The sequence below is a fragment of the Gallus gallus genome, chromosome 1 (assembly GCF_016699485.2).
Source record: "Gallus gallus isolate bGalGal1 chromosome 1, bGalGal1.mat.broiler.GRCg7b, whole genome shotgun sequence".
NCBI lineage: Eukaryota > Metazoa > Chordata > Aves > Galliformes > Phasianidae > Gallus > Gallus gallus.
In genome coordinates this window covers 146030219-146052189 of record NC_052532.1, presented here as the reverse complement: position 1 = coordinate 146052189, position 21971 = coordinate 146030219, and the positions used below count along the sequence as shown (strand labels likewise).

Genomic DNA, 21971 nt, shown 5'->3' with positions numbered 1-21971 from the left:
TCTGGGGTTTCCCATATGAAGAATGCTTCCCGGACACAAACTCATTTTAACGTAACCACTGCTTTGAGCAAACAAGATAGCTAATAATTTTTCAGTAGCATTGTCTGAGTGTAAGACACAAGAAAAGTAAGGCTAAGAGAAATTCGTGAAGCATGCTAAAGTCAACCCTTACTACCACAATGTAAAGATTCTCTATTAAATGGGTGCCGTGAAAAGGCAGCTGAAGAAAACGCATTCACAGTTCGTTTACACCACCATTAAAACATTACTATCACATTAATAAACTAAATCCCTCACTTACTTACCTGTTACAACGTTTATCCTTCAAAAATGGTAATAAAGCCTACCAGGATTCAGGCTCAAAGAACCATAGGCAATTGGTTTTGGATGTGAACTATTCAGTGAGTTGGTCATGAGAAAAATCTTTCAAATAAGGCTATAAATCACTGGATGCACAGTGCAAAAATAATTGTGCAAGCCAACTGTTCAGAAAGAAGATATGAAACAGCGTACGACAACAAATTTACATAAGCTAGCAACTTCATCCCTTTAATACAAAATCTGGCAAGATCTACTGATAATGCAAGTTACTCCAAAATCATGCACAATGGGAGAGTGATGGTACCAGTATACCGTCAGAGCTCTGGGTACTCCATAGCTTACAATCATATTGGGGCAGTAGAGCTGAAGTCATTGATGTTTATGGGACTCTGATTGAAAAATACTGCATTGTAACAGTATAGAATGTGCCCACAGAGATGGTAAACACCATCCTTATTGCCCATCTAAGTATCAGGAAGGGCTTCAGATATCTTATCTAGCCAGGTGTGACTGCTACCATTAAAAAAAAAAATAAAAAAATTAAAAAGTTCAATCAACATCAAATGCTGGTAACCAAATGGAAAGTAACCTCAGAACCACCTATCAATTCACAACTACTACACCATTGTTCAAAACAGAGATTTCTCAAGAAGCTTACTTCCCCATTACAAAAATCTGGGCTATTGCACAAACAAATCAAGTCAGAATGTCAAACATTTCTGTAACCTGTTGTTTGAGTGGAGATGATGAAAGCAGTGACCCACGATTCACAAATAGCTCATTTAGGAAATTTTTGCTAAAACATTCAGCACATCAGTGCAAATTCTTAGCAATAACAACATAAGTAATGGGGATGGGGGGGGAGGGGGGGGGAGTACAAAAAGCAAAAATTAAAGAAATGTATGTCTCGATGGGCATTTTTAAGTCAGAATTTTTAAGGTGTAACTATGAAGGAAGTACCTCTCTGTTTTGCAAGTGAATCTAGATAATTCCTGATAAGGCTAACGAATTACTGTAATTATAACATACCCAACACACTGCTAGCAATAAAAAATCCTAAGGATATGCAGGTGGTATGTAACAGTATGTAGGAATATCTAAGTAACAGTATGTAGGAATATCTAAGGCAGAGGAAATTAGGTGAATAAAGAGAAACCCTATGATTGAGTGCCATTTTTTGTCCCTGGTTGTGGATTTCTGTAAAAAGGGAAAAAGTGAGGCTGGGTTGCTCTGATCTCCAATTCTTATCCTGAATCTTTCTTTCTCTCTCCCAGTATTTGATGAATTGTCTTTATTGCTAGCTAATAATTTTGATCTTAAATCAAGGAAGTAGCAGTTTTGATAAGACTGATCTCTCCCTGTGATTCTGAGATATTAGATAGAGATCAGGAATAAAACAAAGTGTATAATTCTTCCAGTATATACAAATACATGAATGTGATGTGCATGTGTGTTTTGTTCCATAATGTGTTTTTCATTGGTAAAGATCAGTGGTTCGTATTTCAGTCTGTATGGTAATCTGCAGGGCAAATTCTGCTCTCAGGGACGTGCATCCTAGCCTAATTACTTTATTGTATTTACTCGTATACATTAATATACATTGCAGTTGGACTAGATGATCTTTGAAGGTCCCTTCCAACTGATCAGTTCTATTTCATTCTGTTCTATTTAATATATTTAATGATGCATGTGTCGTATAAAGGACCTGAGCTAATATCTCGGCATCATGCGTATGTGGCATGAATCATTGCGCAAAGTAATGCTGCAGGTTTTGATCTACTTCAGAGGGCTTCCTCCAGTAAGTTTAAAGTTCAGAAGTTCAAAGGCACATCTCATTAGAAATTAACCACGACACTTTAAAAATGAGAAGGGAATGACTTACTGCACGCCTGAGAAACTTGGCAGAGGCCTCCTCACAAGGCAGCACACAATGGTGTGCAAAGAGTATTGCAGGGAAGACAGCTTGACTTCAGGGACAAACAACAAAGTGACCCCTTGCAGTCCCACCTTGGAAACATGTCCGCCTGGGTTCTCCAGGCCTTGCTGGAGGGCAAGGCCCGCAGCATGAGCTGTACTATGCTTTACTTTACATCTGACCGTACTGCACCGACCAAGTGGTAGATACGTCACTGAATATATAGATGGGGCTCTGTTTATACAAACCAATGACTGTCTTTGCAGCAGCAACTAATTCCCCATCTTATACCTCTGTCTTTTCCTCGTGCTGTTACGGATGGCTGATACTGTCCTGTTGCGGCCTTCAAATACAAAACCCAAACCCAGGGAGCCTGCAGCTGTGGAGAGAAGTTTCTGCAGCTTTTCCTCTCACTGTTTCCTTTCCACAGGGTGGCTGCCACTCCCATCCCCAGGGTCTGAGCACCCCTGGGACATCATATAGCCCTTAGGGTCTAAGCAAATCTTTAACTTTTCTGTCTTTTCTGGCATAGTGTGGCTGACAGTTGGAGGTAACAGGTTAATCACTCAACCATAACTGGGAAAAGAGCCCATCAGCCACAAGGAAAGAGTCCAAGGATGCCGCTGATCCCTGTGAAAATCCAGGAAACGCACCAGCGCCCAGGAGTTTCACTGGGCAAATGGAGCAGTTTCTGCTTGCACGAGGGGCAGTGCGGCCCTTGGAGATGTGAGAGGGGCAGAGGGTGAGGGCTCAAAATGCCTGAGCTGCTACCACCTTAACTCAGTGTGTACAGTTATGCAGGAGGCCTGGCAGGGCCACCTGAGACCAGGACGGTGGCTGGTGGTGTGGGCGAGTGAAGGCCGCTTGACTTGTGCTCTGGTGCAGCCCTGGGAACGAGGCCTGGGGAGGGTTCCGGCTTCCCCTTGTTGCAAGCATAGCTTTTCCATTCTACGCTTCAAATTTGGTCCTCAGAAGGCATTTCTTTTGCCTCTCTGACCACCTTGTGTAGATCTGGGGTATAATGTCTACAACTTTTGGCCAGCGTCCCCCAGATGTGGTAGCTTCAACCAGAGCCACTATCTGGCTGTGCAGAGAGCGTTAGGAAGGGGAGCAGAAAGGAGCCTTAGGTTGTGCTTCCAAAACCTCAGCATGCAGGAGGTGTGCCCAGCCCTGGAAGGGCTGATAAACAGCTGTGACAAGAGTGGGTAAAAACTTCTGCTAAGCACAGGCAACGTAAGGACTTACAGCAAACACAGGGATCCCAGGCTGAGGTTAGATCTCTGGGATGGGAAGAAGACTGAAACTAGTTCAAACAAGTGATCCCAAAAATCAATATTGTCACAACCTGGGGCATGTGACATGTCACTGGAAAATGCCTGAAGAGCACAATGGCTGGCACAGGATGGCAGCTTCATGAGGCTTCAGTGTTCACCACCACTCACCAGCCTGCACACAGGCACCCATACACTGATGCCTATGCTTATGCCCACTGCTGTAGGTTTCCCTCCTGGAAAGGATAAAAAGCCAACAACAAAGAATAGTCACTGCAGTAAATATTGTTGTCTCCAATCTTACTGTTTGGCAACTGGTGGCATTTTTATTTCATTAGTATTTTTCAAACTATTTACCACCAAAATCATCCATCTTGTCACAGTGAGACTTCTGAACTCACTGGATTTGCTGTTGGAAGGATTTCTGATTCAAACCTACGCGTAACACATAAAATGACCATACCAGACACTGGAACAAAGAAAGAAACTGAATTTTTTGCAGAGCTACCCAAAGTATGCAGACTGTTTCATTATCCCATTTTCTCCCAGTTTACAGCTTTGCTTACGGAAAAAAAGAAAGTACAGGGCAATATTTAAATCCAAAAGAAGACCATCAAATCAGAAAAGAGGCCATATACATGAGAAGTTCTTTAGTGCTGCAAACTTCCCTTACAGGCTGAACTTAAGTCAAAACTATTGAAAAATATTTCATTTTCTAAATGTTGAAGTGTACTTCTGACAAATAACACTAATTTTAATGCTAAATCTCTCAAAAGGGTTTCTACCTTGTTTCACCTGACTCGCAGTTGAAACGAATTAGAAGGCTAAAATAAACATGTAAATGATCCACTCAAATAAGGAGTTGGCTGATAAAAGACACCTGAAGAAAGTGAAAAACAGAAAAACACAGTGCAAATCTTCTATCATATACATTATCAGTGCAAAAAGGTTTATTTCTTTACGAGGGCAATGGCAAGGGAGAACGATGGTAATATAATAAAAGAAAATATCTTCACCTTGGAAGCATGAAAGCATTAACAAAACAGGCAGAGTACATTGTGTACTGTCCTTGGAAAATGGCTGCTGTGGAACATGATCCTGCAAAAATAAGTCCAAACAAACTTTCTCTGAAATAACATAATTGCTTCGTTTACTACATGCAGTAGACACTTGAAGGAGTAGTAGACATCTTCCCAAGAGTTACTGGGAGCACCACACAGAATGGAGGAATAGGAAGACCCCTTCCTGTACACAACCTGTGCACGTGCTCCCTACCCAGAGAATTCCCATTTATTTAGTCAACGGTTTTCACTGAAGTCAACACATCCAGCTTTTAAAAAAGATGCCCCCTCTGGATCTGATTGAAGACCTAAGGCTTTATTAAGATTAACTAGTTAAAATACTTACAAGTGAATTGATTTATAATTATGGTTCTCGTAAAAAAAAAAAAACACAACAAAACAACACAACAAAAACACAACAGACAAAGCAGATAAGCACGTGCTTCAGTTAAAGGGGGATGGTAGCAACTGGAGGCAGCAGTGGAGGAGATGGCAACACGTGATGTGACAGCAGGGCATGGCAAAGGAGGAGGCAGAAGCAAGGCACAGGACAGCAGCAGGGTGATAACTTACACTGCGGTCTTTGTACCCAGCTCTGGCAAGTCTCAGCACTGAGCTTCCCCTGCTTCCAGCTTCCAGGTAGGAAGGGGAGACAGATGGAGGCGAGGGTCTGCTTTATATGTTCTCACCAGCTTCTCTATCTGAAAGGAAGTTCTCCCCTCCCTCAGCTCCAGCTCCTTGCCCCGATTCCCATAGCGGCCCCTTGTTTACTCAGAAAAGGGCTGTGTCAACCAGGATGGTGTTGTGGTTTGCTGTCACTGGCCCCACTGTTTGTTAGGCACCAGTCATCCCTGCCAGTGGCTGTGAATAGTTTCGTTTAACCAAGAGCACAAAAACCACAACCTGGAGCAAAGCAGCTTCTGTAGCGTGACTTAATCTGAGAGCAAACTGGCTGGGATCAAAGAAGGTCATGGTGACAAAGTAGAGTTAAAAGTTGACTTAAAACAACATGCTCAAGCAGCTCTGAAACAAAGGGAATAAGGAAATGATGTGGCTTTTTATAGATCAATACAGCCTTTAAAATATTGATAAACGGAGGTTCAGATTAACGTGTATTTAATCTATTGGTGAAACTGCTTCTTTTGATCCTGCTGGTTTGACTTCTTTTCTGAACTGGTGTGGGCATTTGAAGTAAGTGATAGACAGACTTGACTTGACAGAAGCAGCGAGAAGAGGGGCTGCCTGCAGCAGCAGCAATTCCCTGATGAAGAGGAGAGATCTGAAATCAAGCTGAAGGAACCAGAGTAAAGCTGACTGTAATGAGGTGTGAGGAGAAAAAAGGCTCTAAATGTAGATTCAGTTGAGAGCACGCATGCATGTGCAGAGGGATGTGGTCAGGTTCCTTCCAGAGAGCACTGCCTCACCAAAAATCAAAGGGTTCAAACATACCCTGAAGCTTTTTAGGGTACTAAGCAGTGCCTCTGCTCACTTGGTGTGCAGTCTGCATGCAGCAATGGGTCTCTCCCACACATCATGTGGTGTCCCCCATAAGACTTGGGAAGTGTAATAGCTGGATACCACTAAAGGCTCAGAACAACTAAAATAAGCCAAATATGGGATCCCCTTGTTAAACTTTTTGCTTCAGTGAGGCCACAGAATTGTAGGATAATAGAGTAATTCTTGTTGGAAGGGACTTCTGAAGGTCACCTAGTCCAACCCCCTCTCCAAACGCAAACACTCTTGTTTTGAGAAGTCATGTGTATTTCTGGAGCTATCCGGGTGGGTACCTGTGAAAGATGACGGACTACTCACGTCCAGCTCTGCCAAGTGCTCACAAAAGGGCACAGACCAGCCATGGTGTACAAGGGCATAGCTCAAACTGAGCAGCAAAGCGTTCCCACTGTGGGAACACCACGATCTAAGGCCTGGACTCAGCCTCTTCATCCTTCCAGCTTGCTGCAAGGATTGCTTCTGGAAACAGACTGCTTTGGAAGGGCATAAAATCTTCTAAGTTCCCCTAGATACAGAGGTCTTTTATTTGGCAAATCCTTTCTAATCGCCATTGCACAGGTCAGTGCAGGGCAGCTGGGCTAAATGACTTCTAATGGTTGTTCTAACTCAAATGATTCTATGTTTCTATGATAAAATCAGCCAGAAAGTTTCCCCTAAGTTTACGCCGTGATCTATCTGCATTTGGCAAAACTTTATTGTGTGTGGAGACAGCTTCTGAACTGCTGAGAGCTGCAGCTGTGCTGTTTGCCAGGTGGAATGCACCTCAAGTGAGGTAGGGGATGCATTTCTTCAAGTTTCCTGCTCAGTTTGTTAAACAGGTTATATCTATTTTTAAAAGCATTGTATTACAAACTTTCAGGGAACAACACAAGATTTTTTTTTCAGCAAAATTAAGCAAAGCTGAAAGAAAAGAATACTGCATTAATCTTGGTGTCAAGAAACAAAGTCTCTAATGTCCAAACACTCTGCACAGAATGGGAGACAGGAAAGTTTATTGACTCGTGGAATGCAATTTTTCACTGCTTTAAAATGCGTTGGGTTGTCATTTCCTATTAATTTCTTACTTTTGGTTGCATATATGAACCACGTAACTTACAATCATTCTTGTCCCGATGGTTTACAGAAGACAGGTAGTAATTTCATTTAATTTCTGATCGCTTCACAAAAACAACGGTGGTGACCCAACATAAGCAAGGACTGGTGATTATTAACTGATGTTCCCACTCTGCTGGACTTTCTTAGTTGATACAGAACAGGAAAACAAGAAGTATTGCTTTGTCTACTCTCCATTTGGAGAAGATTTAATTGTTCTTATTTTAGGCAGCACTTTTGTGCTCTACAATACAAAAGACTGCAAGTCTCCCCATCTATAGTCATGTTGGCCTCCTCTACTGCTAACGCCAAGTTGAGGTGCATTCCACACTGGTAGCACACCCGACCTTGGCTTGGTGCTCAAGTCGTACTATTCCCTGCAAGTTTGCCTTACCTCTTTAACATTCAGTTTCTCAGGAAAACCCTGGCAAACAAGGAAGTCGTCCTTCAGCCTTAGAAAAATAAAGTTGTTGTTTTTTCTTTTGAACAGGTGCTCTAGGCACCCTGAAATTCATAACACAACAGAGCCAGGAAACAGCCTCAAGTTGCCCAACCTACGTATGGTAAAATTACAAGAAAAATTACTACAGCACAAAGGCATGATGACCCCAGTCTGCTTATCCTGGCCACAGAACAAATGGTGTTGTCACTCAGTGTTTAATTTATGAGGCAATAATGATTGCTTGTGATTTTGATCCTGCAAAAGCTAAAATAATATCCTGTATTTCAGACTCGTTAAGAAAACTATCCTGAAGGACGCTTCTGTACATAGTAATACAATAGGCTTTTATATGTTATAAAAATCCAACTGTCGAATACTATTCCATTCTGATTTTAAAAACAAGTGCAGTATACACTTACTGAAGTTTGCTAATCAGTCTTTAAAAATGCCATTTTTTGTGTCCCAGGGCCAGTGAGACTTGCAACAGAACGAATGAACCCCAAGGGATGGTTTACTTACAAAAAGTTGCAAGCACCTCTCTTTGCAAGACTGAGGAGATAAACACGTGCTCACTCAAATGACTGAGCATAAAATTGCATTAATGCAATAATCTGCTCAATTCACGTGCAGAAAAGAGCAGAAATCTGCCACACAGTGGCCTGTGGGATTTAAAAATATACCTGAGTCATAGCTGGTCTCAAAACATGGTAAGAAGAAACCGAGCAACGTCTAAGTCTTTCACTCTACTACACAACTTAAAGGTAACTAAGACAGTGTGAATGATGGTAGCAAGAAGACAGAGGTAGAGTCTGAGGGGAAATACAGGCTGGTATTTATGTGCCCATCATGTTCCCAGAACAGCAGCTGGGAGAAAAGAGGCCATGGTTTCCTGGAAAAACTGAAGCTGAAGACCCAGGAGTTAAGATCATGACTGAAGACCTTGCCATTGTGCAGGAGAGAGAAGCTGATGTAACATGGGGACAAACGCAGCCTCACAGATGAGTGTTTTCCAACATCTAATCCCTGCAGATACTTGCCAGTGCAAAGAACATGCCACAGGGGAAGAGCATCTATTGCAGCTTCTGCCAACCTTCATCTGAGTGAATACTCAGCTGTGCATGATGTCATTTTAGGTTTGCACCGCCAGAGATGAGATTAGAAGCTTAATATGTGGCTCTTATTTTGGATGAGAAAGACGGTAATGGCCAGACAAGTGATACAAACACCTCCAGAGATATTTCAGGAGCAGCAGTGTCAGGCTAGAAGAGAACAGGAGGCTTCCTCTGGAGCTAAACTGAGCCTGGTTCTCATGTACACCAAGGACTCTTTATACCTCTCTGGATAAAAAAGGGTACAGGTGAATGGGCATACAAATTAGGCCTGCTTGGCGGGTCTTTGGTCACAAGCAGTGAGTAGGTCGAAGGTGGAATGAATATCACCTGTCCTCAGCCACCTGCCCAGGCTTCCTCTGAGATCAGTGGAGGTAGATGGATACTGGTCCAGGAGACGTGGCTTTGTACTGTGCATCACAGCCAAAGCCCAGCTCTGTCCAAAGTAAGGGCCTGGGGCAGCAGAAGTGATTGCTGAAGGTCACAGCAGGGAATCTGTTCCCCGTGCTTGATGGGAAGATCCTCTTCCTCCTTCTCTTCCTCCCAGGGCTCAGATTTGGCCCTCCTGCTTTCAGTCTAGAGGCACACTGGAAACCTTGAATGGGCCTTGGCCAAAAGCTGCCCAGGCAGCAGACTTTGGATCCAACACATGACACCAACCCAAGCAGAACTCCCAACGAATGTATAGGTGAGCTTCCCACACCAGGAGCACGCATTACCCAGATTTGAGATAGAGTCTCTGACTTTCTTCCCATCACCAAGACCTCAACGTGCTATGAGGAGGAAATAAAACAAAGCAGCTTTTAAATGTTGTGTCTGCTGCCCTGCCCTCCAACAAATAAATCACAGTGTCACATAGACGATAGTTTGGTCTAGAGCCATGCCCCTCTTCCTTGACCCAGAAGTGGTCATGAGTGCTGGGCACAGCTGACACTGCATTGGTGTCCTGTAGGGCCTGGTTCATCACACTGGGCACCAACAGTTCAGTTCTGGGCTCCTTGCTACAAGAAAGACATTGAGGCCCTGGAGCGTGTCCAGAGAAGGGCAACAGAGCTGGTGAGGGGTCTGTAGTACAAGTCTTATGGGGAGAGGCTGAGGGAGCTGAGATTGTTCAGTCTGGAGAAGAGGAGGCTCAGGGGAGACCGCATTGCTCTCTACAACTACCTGAAGGGAGGTTGTGAAGTGAGGGTCAGCCTCTTCTCCCAGGTATCTGCCGGGACAAGAGGAAATGGCCTCCAGTTGTGCCAGGGGTGGCTCATGTTGGATATCAGGAAAAAAAAAAAAACGTTCTCCAGAAGAGTGGTGGTGCACTGAAACGGGCTGCCCAGGGCTGTGGTGGAGTCACCGTCCCTGGAGCTGTTCGGGAACCGTGTGGATGTGGCACTGAGGGATGTGGTCAGCGGGATGGTGGGGACGGGCTGGCAGTTGGACTAGATGACCGGAGAGGTCTTTTCCAACCTCAGTGATCCTACGTGCAGGCCGACAGCAGCCTGCTGCCACTGGGCCCTGACGGGTGCCCAAGGGTACGCCCAGCCCTCGCTGGGTTTTTCCTTTCTTTCCTCTTTCCCCTCGTGAATGGCTATATAGCAATAAGGCGATTATATCCAGGCTTGTTTCCACATGGCAAAACCAAACAGCATTCATCACTGTAGAATGATGTAAATGTGGCTTCTTATCCTCCAGTGATTGCCTGTCTGGCAAAAAGCTCCAGAAAATGTAACAATAGTTTGGAAACAAACAGGCGGAAAGTAAAGACCGGCAGTGTACTTTCCACATCAATAGCAAATACACTACTGATGTGGAAAGTAAACAGCTCCTGACCAGAGGTGGGCCGGGCGGATGGCTTCGCCCCGCGGGCTGCGGCAGGGCTCGGTAAGGCGCCGGCTCACCGCTGGCATTGCAACACGAGGCCGAGCCGGAGGAGCGCTGCCACCCTCCTTCCTCCGACTCAACCATGGCCGTTCCGTAGGGCCGGCAATGCGCAGGGCAGCTCCCGGGGGGAGCGGAGCGCGGGGACGCGCGCACCCCCGCACCTCGGAGCGGGCAGAGGGGACTCGGGCGGGGCGGGGTGGGGCGGGGGGAGGGGGCGGGGCTTCCCGCAGGCCCCGCCCCGCCCTCCGCTCCGCGGCCCCGCGCCGCCCGCCCGCCGCCCGCTGGTGCCGTCGGGCCCGATGGCGAGCACGTCGGCGGAGATCGTCGCCTTCCTGCTGACCATCTCCGGCTGGGTGCTGGTGTCGTCCACGCTGCCCACCGACTACTGGAAGGTGTCTTCCATCGACGGCACGGTCATCACCACCGCCACCTTCTGGGCCAACCTCTGGAAGACCTGCGTGACCGACTCCACCGGCGTCTCCAACTGCAAGGACTTCCCGTCCATGCTGGCTCTCGACGGTCAGACCCCGCCGCCCCCCGCCCCGGCTCCCCCGGCCGCGGCACCCCCAGTCCGTGCCTACGCCGCGACCGCGCGTGGGGGCGAGCGGGGCGCGTCCCGGGGCCGCGTCGGGGCTCAGCGCGGGGGGTGATGCGGGCACGGGGCCGTAGCGGTGCGCTGCGCTGCTTTGCTCGGTGCTTCTTAACTGGGACGCGGCCGCTCGGTGGGCGGACGGCATGGTCGGGCCGTCCCGGAGCGGAGCTCGGAGCTGCAGCGCCCGGAGCCGGGGGCTGAGGCGGGTGGGTGCTGCGCTCCGTGCCCGCTGGGGGGGATATGCCCGTTCGCTGCGGGGAGCCGAGCGCTGCAGCCCGCACAGCGGCAACTCACCGCCAGTTACGTGATAGCTTCGGGAGAAAGAGTGAAAGTGCGGCCGGTCCTGGTTTATAGCCCCAGGAGTGGCTGTCAATAAAGGGAGGAGAGGTTTTGAAAATAATGGCACCTTTTCCGAGTTTCTACGGCCATAAAGGAATAAACTCTATAGCCTGCCCGTGGCTTTGATACTCCAAAAAGAAAAAAAAAAACAACAAACGCTGGTTCTGCCTCCAGGGCACTCCCTGCACAGGGTCCGGGGCTGGTCCACTTCTTGGGAAGGTTCGTTGAGGAAACATCAGAGGACACTGATGCTGTCACCGCGGGGATTAATGCTGCCATTAAGCAAATGAGTGCCAGTATCAGAAAACCTTGAATCCACCCTCGGGACGTGCAGGAGGTCAGGGTGCAGGCAGCCTTCAGGCATCCGTGCTTGGGATGCTGCCTGTGGATGGTGGAGTACTGCTGCCGCAACCCCGTTGCCCAGCCCTGTGGTGGCAGAGGGCTCTGCTGGTCCCATAGTGGGGTGTGACAACGGTCTCATCCCGCTGGTGTCAGGGGCTTGGTGTAGGAACAGGTGGTTTCCAGGCTTTGGTGAGGAGCTGTGCTCTGTGAGGGAGCACTGCACGATCACCGCTGAGCGTTGGACCCACGGGATCCGTTGTTCAGCTGTTTGGTTAGCCGTGGGTGGATCTGGTTTTAGAGAGAGAGAAGCAAAGTTGCAAACAAAGTGCGTGGCATTGGGAAGGTTTAAAATCCTCTCCCCCCGCCCACCCCAAACAAACAAAAAAGAAGAAACAGCAAAGCCCCTATTACTCCCCCCAAACCCAATTCAGACCTGTAAGACTTCGTGTTCTGGGAGACACGTCCCATTTCTCCAAGAAATGAGTGTCTGAGGCAGCTGCTGTGCAGGGGAGCATCTGGCAGAGCATCTGAATCCACATCTGGACAGGGCTCATCCCATCCTCCTGACAGAGGCTGTTTGACAGCCTGGCTTCAGTGTCCCTGATCCGTGTCTCCAGGTGGGGCCAGATACTGGTGTGCAGGCACAGAAAAGGAGATGTGGGCTACACATACAGCAGTGTGACCCCCAGCACAGGGCAGGCCAGCTGGGGGGTGTTGCTGCAGCCAGAGCTGCCTCTGGGCTATAGCCTGGCCTCAGCTCTGCTCCTCGCAGCAGCGGACCCTGCTGTGAGCCTGTGTTCCCTCTCACCCTCACCCTTCCCTGGTGTTGCAGCATGGCAGCGCAGCCTCAGGTGGTGGACCCGAGGGAAGCAGAGAAGGACATATCTGCTGCCCATGCTGTCCCAGGAGAGCAGTTCTTGGTGAGCAGAAGCAACAAGCCCTGTGGAGCATGTTCCACTCCTTGAAGTGGTGGGGCAGGACTGGAGAGATGCCTGGAAACTCCTGTGGGGTGCAGGAAAAGGCCTCCCTTCCTCTGAAAGTGTTGTAGCTTGGGTCAGGAGTAGCCAGGGGGTCACCCCCTGTTCCCATTTTCTGGTGAGCATCATGGAGTGCAGGTTCCTGGCAGTAGCATGGCAGTAGGGCAGCATTCCTGGCCTTGGGGCCATCGCACCACACCAGTGGACCCTGGAGAAAACTACCCGTGTTCTTTTCCACCTTCGTGCATTCATGTATAAGAAACCAGGCCAGCCATCGTTAAGGGCTGGCCCCTTAATACAGACCCCACGTTCTGTGTATGAGCATAAGTATTCTTGCGGGTCTTCATTTTGGGTTTGCTTTTGCGCACTGCTGGTCATAGACAGAAACTTGGTGATGAAACAGCCTCCTAATGCTGTATCCATTTCCAGCAGTGTATCCAGTGACCTTTAGAAAGAACACAGCTGAACAAAAATTTACTTACGATATAAAAGAAGGTATTGGAGCTTAGAAAAACATACAAAGGCAATGGGTGTGTGCTTTTAGAAGGAACCTGAGCTGTATCTGTAAGGTAACCGCTGCTGCTTCACATGATGCAGACTGCAAGATGCTGCCGCAGGTATTCATTGTGAAAGTGGCAATCCCCATGACAGTATGCAAACGTCTTTGTGAGAATCATACAGTACGAATGCGTGAATTCCTCATAGCTCCTTGAGAGCATGAGAGGCAAGCATGAGAGCGGTGAAGCAAGAAAGATGATAGCCCAACAAGATTAATTTGAATGCAAGACAAAACACATTTGTTTGAAAAAAAAAAAAAAATACTTGAAATAGGTTTCTCTTGGAATGCTGCTAAACATGACTTTATGAGTAATACATGTTTGTCTACTTGTCTGTTTCAAACGTATGGCTTTTCGTTGCTTCAGAGCTTTGTTTGGGTGGTCAGTGCGTACATGACAAGGTACCAGCTTCTTGTAGATGCTGATGAAAGTATGCATAACACATTTTTGGGAAGGAGACGGTCTTTGGGTTTCGGTGGGAGAGGGTAAAGTAGAAGATTCCCACTCTCTGCGTGATGAACCTTGGTTCTTGCTTTCCAGGAAGCAAAGAAAAGGTACAGTTACAGTCAGAGCTGTAAGTGGTCCGTTTTATCCCAGGTCCGAGCAGTTGGGCTGAGTTTGATGCTGAGATTGATTTCACCCTTTTACGCGTCCTGTTGCCACAGTCAGCTTGGTAGAAGCAACAAAGCCTTCTGCTCTTCCATGTTTTTTGGTGTAGATTATGACCATTTCAGTTCTTTTGTTTTAAAAATGTGTGGCAGTTGGATAATTGCTGTGGTGAGCTGAAACAAGTCCCACCTCGCTTGGCCTGCAGAATTTGGTGAAATATTTAGTGAGGAAGGTTATTCATTCAGCAGAGCTGAGCCGTGCTTCAGCTCATGCAATTATAGTTGAAAATGATTTCTGTTGAGTGAGTTAATCATTTCTCGCTGTCTCACCACCTCTACCTATTTTAAAGCTGCGTATTGACCTTCAGTAACAATTGAATTTCAGCCATGTTGTTCCTAGCGTGTGCTAGTTGTTTTGGTTGGGGTGAATATTTATTGCTTCTCCTCGGAGGCTCAGGCATAAATAAAGGTTTAGAGGACCTCTGGGTGGATGTGTTCATGGTTCAGCACCTTAATGTGTCAATTAACTGCTAACGGTGTCAATAAATTGGACCTGTCAAAAATAATAGCTACCTCACCAGTTTGCATCTCCTGCTTCAGCTGGGTGCTACGAGAAATACGTTGCGTGGAAAAGTAATAAAAACAATTTTTTTTTCCATGCCTACTGTAGCAAAAATTAACAAAGCGAGTTCTCTGTCTTCAGACTTGTGTTTTGAAGTCTTACCAGTACCCTTTTCCTGCTTTGGGTTTTGCTTGGGGGGAAAAAAGCAAAGGAGTAAAGTTACAGAATTTGACACAGAAGCAAAAGTTTTAATTATTGCTGGAATTGTAAGTGAGCTGTTTGGGAGTACAGTTTTATTTCACTGTTGAGGAAACGGTTTGCTTAGCAGTGGTGCTCATCTCACCTGGTATTAGATAACCACCAAATAGCTGTGAGTCACCCTCAGGCTCACTTTACAAAGCTTGCAGAAAAAAAAAAATTAGGTGCAATTAATGTGATCTATTGTGGGTAGCTCTGTTAGGATAAGGTGAATTATGCCTTAGAAATGCCAAGTTTTATCAACTGGTTGTACAGTCCAGTGAACATCAAAAGGTGTGCTCTACTTTTCATTTTCCTCCAGATCCCAACCAAATATCTTACATAGGACCTATGGGAGGTCCTCAAGGCAGATGGTAATCTTTAGGTTTGGCTTTGTAAATCTTCAGTCTGTAGTTCTTCAGCTGGATTTGTCTCAAATCTTGTCAGAATCCCCATGCTGAAGGATGTTGTGGTGCTTCTCTTTTCCATTCAGTGGTGTTTCAGGTGAAAGCATCTCCTTTGGATGCCATAGGATGATGTATGAGGTTTTTGATTATGGGTTCAGGGGTACAAGAGGGACCTACTCAGGGAGACACTTTTTATGGTTCCTAACTCAGGGCTGGAGGCTCTTCAGTGCTGAGGAGAAGATCAGAAGCAGCAGCAGTTGCATAACTAAGCTTTCAGGAGAGCAGAGGGAAGGGCTTACCTGTTTTCTTTCTGCTACAGCACTGGGAAGCACTACTCTTCGTGTGTATTCAAAAGGTTTTGAGGCACAGCAACCTGCCAATAAACATTTCTGCTTGAAGCCTTATAAACTAGGCTATCTCACAATTACTAAGGGAAAATATAAGCCTTATCAAATTATTCTGCGTCAACGTGATAATCTGGAACGGGCTGCCCAGGGAGGTGGTTCAATCACTGTCCTTGGAGGTGTTCAAGAAGTGCTTAGATGTGGTGCTAAGGGACATGGTTTAGTGGGGAAATATTGATGGTGGGTGGATGGTTGGGCCAGATCATCTTAGAGGTCTTTTCCAATCTTGGTGATTGTATGATCCTATGATTCTAATAGATACACTCAGCACAACAGAAATCCAGAAACAGAAAGGAAAAAAGCCTGATTTGTATGCAAACAGCAAGATAATTTTTCAGCTCACAGCTTGAATGTGGTAATGATACTGAAGTAACACCTCATTAAGGCAAAATATTTTGAAGTGTTTCTCTAAGAATGGAATGTTTCTTCAATGTCGTCTATCGTGTATTTTTTTTTCTAAAAATACAAATTGTTAGATATTATTGCATATAGAAGATAAGGGCTATTAGACGTGGTTGTAGATATCTAAAAATTAGAAGTCAGCTCTGAGCTGGTTAGCCTATGTTTCATTTATTATCAGTGGTGTAATAAAGGCTTCTCCAATGGGCAGCTCATCCAGCTACCGTAGAAGTCTACCTTATAGTTCAGACTTTAATTTTAATGACCGTGTTAGACACCTGAGCAGGCATAAATGGCTCTCATATTCCAACATGAGAGTCCTATGACAGTTATGGTTATTTCATTGTATACTATATTTCTTTAGCAGATGGGCTACAGAATCATGTTACAGGTAAATGATGTCTATATGCACACAGACGGATGTAGGTAAATGCCATTGCGTTTTGTTCCAAGACACTCAGCGAGCACCTGAATTCTGTAGGACTGATAAAACGTGGCATTATATCCTACAAAATGCTGTGTAAGAGAATCAGAGAATGGCTTGAATTGGAAGGAACATCAAAGATCACCTGGTTCCAACCCCTTGCCATGGGCAGGGTTCCCAACCACCAGATCAGGCTGCCCAGGGCCCCATCTAACTTGTCCCTGAATGCCTCCAGGGATGGGGCATTTTGTGTGCTGTATCTTACACAAAGCTGTGAATCAGTGATGTTTAAAAACATTGCTCAAGCACGGAGTGGTCATCCTGGAGCTAATATTCCGCCAGCAGCAACCAAAGTGAATGCCACTAATGAGCATAGAAGAAGGCCAAGCACCAGTGATGGCCTTTTGCAGCTCAGGGGCCTGCCAGCCAGACACAGATTTCTTCTAACTGAATTTATCCCATCTCTTTTCATGCCTGTGTACTCTTCTAGCATCCAGATAGCCCATGGAAAAGAGTCCCACAGCTTCATTATATGAACAGTAACATCTTTTGGTTTGAATCTACGGCCGCCTGTTTTCCTTAAATGTTCCCTAGTTCCTGTTCTACTAAATGAATTTTCTACATATTAAGGGTTTTTATGCAGGGTTTTTTGTTTGTTTGCTATTCTATAAAAGTAGGTGTAATAAGGAATGAAAACCTGGCTTGGCTCTCAAGATTTCCACCCGCTGGAGATCAAAGAGAAAAGAATGAATGCACGAATAATGAAAGCGCATTTCCATTTTAAATGAGATGTAGTAGGTTATGGAGTAAAACATCTTGTGACAGTTATTCAGACTGCGGCGTTCCACACAGTGGACAGTACTGTGTGATTATCACAGTGTTTAACTGTGAAGGGGAAAAAAGGACAGGCAACCTGTTGTCCTGTGGGAAAGTCCAGTTGCTGGGTGGTTTGGTTTGGAGCAACACAACTGAATGCAGTGGCAAGGCACATGTCCAGTAGTTTGCTTTATCTGAAGGATCACTGCTGTCCATGAGGCTGAGCATGTATTTGGACTCCTTGCAAAACAAGGACCTTCTTGGCTGATCCAAATGAGATCGGAGTGGCACGTCCAGCCAGGCTCACCAGCCCGCTGCCTGTCGTGTTGCATCTATGGCACGTGGCACACACAGGACTTCATGTGCTCTGAGAAGCTCTGCAACCTGTGACAGGCACTGTGCTCTTCAAAACCCAGCGGTCCAGACTCTTGCAGATGCTATGCTCAGTGCCACAGCATTATTTCTTCCAGCTCTGATTGCCATAGTATGTTTCTTAGGTGCTGGGCTCACATGGTGATGCCCACTGGAGAGCACTGCCATCACCTAGAAGTGCACGCTCAGTAATCAGATGGCATTACTCCAGCCAAGGTTCGATTCTGTTTGAAATAACTGATTAATGCCTGTTGCTGTATGCGGTGAGGGGAGCTGCAGTGAAACACGGTGTGGTCCATGCCCTCACACGAGTCTTACCCCTTCTCATTGCAGGTTACATCCAAGCCTGCAGAGGACTAATGATCTCCGCTGTCTGTCTGGGTTTCTTTGGCTCCGTTTTTGGACTGGTTGGGATGAAGTGCACAAAAATCGGCGGATCTGATCAAAATAAAGCAAGAATAGCTTGTTTAGCTGGACTGATTTTCATACTGTGTGGTAAATATACCTTACTTCTCTAAGTTTGTGTCTTTGGAGTCACACCAGAGCTTTGCACACACAGTTCTATGTCACTTCATTGGCTTCAGGGTCAGGCCCAAAGTTTCTCTGCCCGTTCCGCTGAATGGTTTGTCTTATGCTTTTCAGGGCTGTGCTCCATGACTGGTTGTTCCCTGTATGCACACAGGATTACGTCTGAGTTCTTTGATCCTTCTTTTGTTGCACAAAAGTAAGTACTTTCCTATACCCATAAATCTTTCAAAAAAGCATACCTTAAGTTTTGTGCTACATGCCAGAACCCATTTATACAGAAAGCAAATGTTTCTCCTGTTGGGCAGAAAGGGAAAGTGGGATGCAGTTTATTTGATTGTATTTTCCAACTGTAGTAACTGTGCTGAAATGTAATGAGCTAACACCTCTCTGTAGAGTGATGGGCCTGTAGTCTTTGTGCCCAGGCTTATCGTAGCACTTGTCCCAGGGCCTATTGTGCTAATTGCAATAAGCTTAGGTTTATGTCAAAGATGAAGAAAAGGCATTTCACAAGAAATAGGCACTCATTAGGTGCATATTGCAATAGGAAAGGAAGAAAATATTTATTTATGCTTTTGATAGAAGATGGTTTCCATAACAGTGTTGAGCACTGCACGATCTTAACTCCATTTGAAGGGATGTTTTTTCTGACATATTTTCAAATCCAGACGGCTAAAATTTGGATCATAAAGTCACAGAGTGGTTTGGGTTGGAAGGGACCTTAGCCCATACTGTTCCAACCCTGTGCCATGGGCAAGGCTGTCCGCCCACCAGCTCAGGCTGCTCAGGGCCCCATCCAGCCTGGTCTTGAGCCCCTCCAGGGATGAGGCATCCACAGCTTCTCTGGGCAGCTGTGCCAGCACCTCACTGCCCTCTGAGTAAAGAATTTTCTCCTCATCTAATCTAAATCTCACCTCTTTTAATTTAAAACCACCCCCTCCCCCCCGCCCCCCTTGTCCTGTTGCTATCTACCTGAGTAAAAGAGTTGGCCTACCTTCTGTTTATAAGCTCCCTTTAGGTACTGAAAGGCTTCAGTGAGGCCTCTCTGGGACCTTCTTTTCTCCAGACTGAATCATAAACCTTTTCAAAACCCATGATCATACAAGACTATTGTCAGTACTTTGACTATACACGTAACTGAACATAAAGAAAGAACTATGTGTTTATAGAACTGCAGAATCCCTACCAGAAATAATGATCCATAAAGACCCTCCTTAAAGCTGTGAGTGCTCAGAACTTTCAAAGGCAGCAATTCATTCATGATCCAGTGTTTGAATTTTGGAAGCACGTTTTATCCACCAAGTTTGAAAGCATTGGCTGTAAATTAGAGCATCATAGGATTTCACACTGTGGCTTCTAATGTAATGTAAACTTATCTTTGAAGACAAGATTTTCAAAACTTTCTTTTTGTTGATTCCAGAATATGTCAAGCATTGGGTATAAATTTCCTTGAGACCCAAGTAAAGTATCCTGAGCCTTTCCCTTTCTTTCTGATGGAAAGAAGGCGGTTTAACTGACTAAATACCTTTAGTTGGAACCACACTTGCTGTAGGTCTGGCGCTACTTCTCTTAAAAACAATTTCATAATACTTTCCTCCATAATTCTGCTATAGTTTCAGCTTGTTTGATAGGTTAAGGACAGGATCCAAAGGCCACCAAAAGCTACAAGGATGTGAGCTACTGTGAAGAAAATGCAGTCTGGCTATGTAGCCAGAAGTTAATTATTCATCAGCCTTACTGTTTTCAGTGAAAAATACTTCGGCTGTTGCCAGAATTCCCTTTCCTTCATTGTGTTCCTGTACTGTTTGGTTGGGGAAAAAAAAAACAGTTGGACCTCATGGCAGAGTTTTACTGTGAGCAAATGAGAAAATAAGGGTCATAAATCATCTTCTGTAGAAATTACATTTTTCCTGAAAGAAATAACAGCACAACTGCCAGCACACATAATTGCAACTACAAAGAAAACAATGGAGAGGGAAATTGTAATTGGACTTGCACGTGGTGTGCATGTGGTGTAGCTCATGCAGTGATCTTATGTCAGATTAAGATAAAGGTGGCATTTGACTCCTTTTTCTCTAAATCAATATAAAATATGTAGGAACAATTTATTTTGCTGCCTTCTGGGAACTCTTACTTCGATATACCTTGAAGAAGCATTGAATATGCCTTGCTAGCATACTGTGGGAATGTGGCTTCGCTCTTCACTGAGAGAGGTTGCCGCCTTGGTTTCAGCTGTTCACTGCTTGCTGCACATTTTCATCTGTAGTTATTCTGGTGGTGTCCCAGAGAGACTCGAGATACCGTTAGTGGAAAATGAACGACATAGGAAGTTAAGCATCCTTTTGGCTGTCTTTGGATGGCAAAGAGGTGCCCTGAATGCGTACATGTGCAGGAGGAATCAGAGAGCTTCCCACAGAGACTTCTGGTTTGAATTTGTGTGTAGCTGAGAAATAATGGTTGCTCTGGGATACCCTGAAGTTAGACATACTTAGAAGGAAGTCTTAACGGGATTTTATGTTCCAGCACAATAGTTTGCATTACGGATGTAACGCTGCTCCAGAAGTGTTGCTTGACCTCACACAATAGCACAGAGACTTGGTGACAGCACAGGACACCTTGGTGCTGGATTTCATTTATCTTCAGACATGTCTAGTAGAAAAATAAGTCTGTGCATCTCTCTGATGAGCTGCCTTGCTTATGTTACTTCCAGAGCTTATCTTCAGAAACTGTGTTGTCACTTTACTGTATCCAATAAAAGCTTTTCTAGCCTTCATCCTTTCTCTCCCTTGCCACAATTTGAACTCATGATCATCATCGTTCTTCCAGATGTATAGGGTGAGTTTATCCAAACGAGCTGACAGACTTCCCTTTTCTGGATAGAATCATTTCCCCTCAACCTTCTTTTCTCTGGATTGGCGATGTGCAGTTCACACAGGCCCCCTTGGCACTGTCCTGCTGCCACATTGCTTCGAAACTGCTTATCATTTTCCATAAATTGTAAGACCGAGACATTGAAAATATATATTTCCATTGGATAGTTGTGTTGATTTGCTGGGTGGTTAGGTTTGTTCTGTACATACGTCCCAGAGTTCACCCAGTTGGCTAATGAAGCTATAACTGATTTGCTTCATGGTCCTAACATATCTAACAACCAGGATGTTTTCTTTACTGATATTAATACTTACTTTTGTCTCAGTGAATTCTGCCTCTTTGGATTATAGTGAAATATCTGTTCTCAACCTGCTGGGTGAGCGTAGCTGGAGGTAGTTGTAGTAAGCAGGGGCTGTGAGAGGCCACAGGCTTTGGAGTGTGGCTACTTCGGGTCTTACAGGCAAGAACTGTAAGAACAGAAGACTATGTTTCCTTTAAGGGTTTTAATGATAGAGAAGGAAAAAGTAAGGAATACAGCAGTTTCTTCTCTTATTAGTATTCTTTTTTAAGAGGCATCAAAGTACAGGATGTTTTTAATCCAATCCATATTGGATTCTGGAAGGTGGGGTAGGATTGGCTTCTCAACTATTAAAAAAACCTGGAAAACTGGATTGGATAAAATACAGGGAGCCATACACAGGTTGATATGCAATTGAACATTCCTTGTAAGCACCAGTGTATATCAAAAAGTCTTTTATCTTCGTGAAGATGTGAAGGAAGGACCAATTAGGCCAGCTCTGCCACTCATTAAAATGGCATATGGCCATCACCCAGGAACGGTCTATACATGCCAACTGCTTATGCATGTTGTAACAAAATGTTCCTTATAAAGTACAAACAGTCCCAAGATCAAAGGCTGGGCTCCATGCCTTCACTTCCCAACT

At 45.4% G+C, this 21971-nt stretch overlaps 2 protein-coding genes across 8 annotated transcripts in view; one reads left to right on the top strand and one right to left on the bottom strand.

Moving 5' to 3' along the window:
* Positions 1–5220, bottom strand: part of ABCC4 (ATP binding cassette subfamily C member 4) — a 225174-nt gene extending 219954 nt beyond the window's left edge. For all 4 annotated transcript variants that reach the window (XM_040699617.2, XM_046941333.1, XM_046941337.1 and 1 more), the window contains exon 1: positions 5142–5220. The gene's annotated coding sequence lies outside the window, so the exon portion shown is untranslated. The remainder of the gene's footprint in view (positions 1–5141) is intronic.
* The window catches only part of CLDN10 (claudin 10), a 70201-nt gene that overhangs the window by 45769 nt on the left and 2461 nt on the right, over positions 1–21971 (top strand). For 2 of the 4 annotated variants that reach the window (XM_046941332.1, NM_001277769.2), the window contains exons 2-3: positions 17965–18126; positions 18274–18355. In XM_046941332.1, the coding sequence (XP_046797288.1) occupies positions 17965–18126; positions 18274–18355 (244 nt within the window). Of the gene's footprint in view, positions 1–10871; positions 11115–17964; positions 18127–18273; positions 18356–21971 lie in introns of those variants that run through there. The other 2 variants (NM_001277767.2, NM_001277768.1) reach the window with 2 other exon arrangements.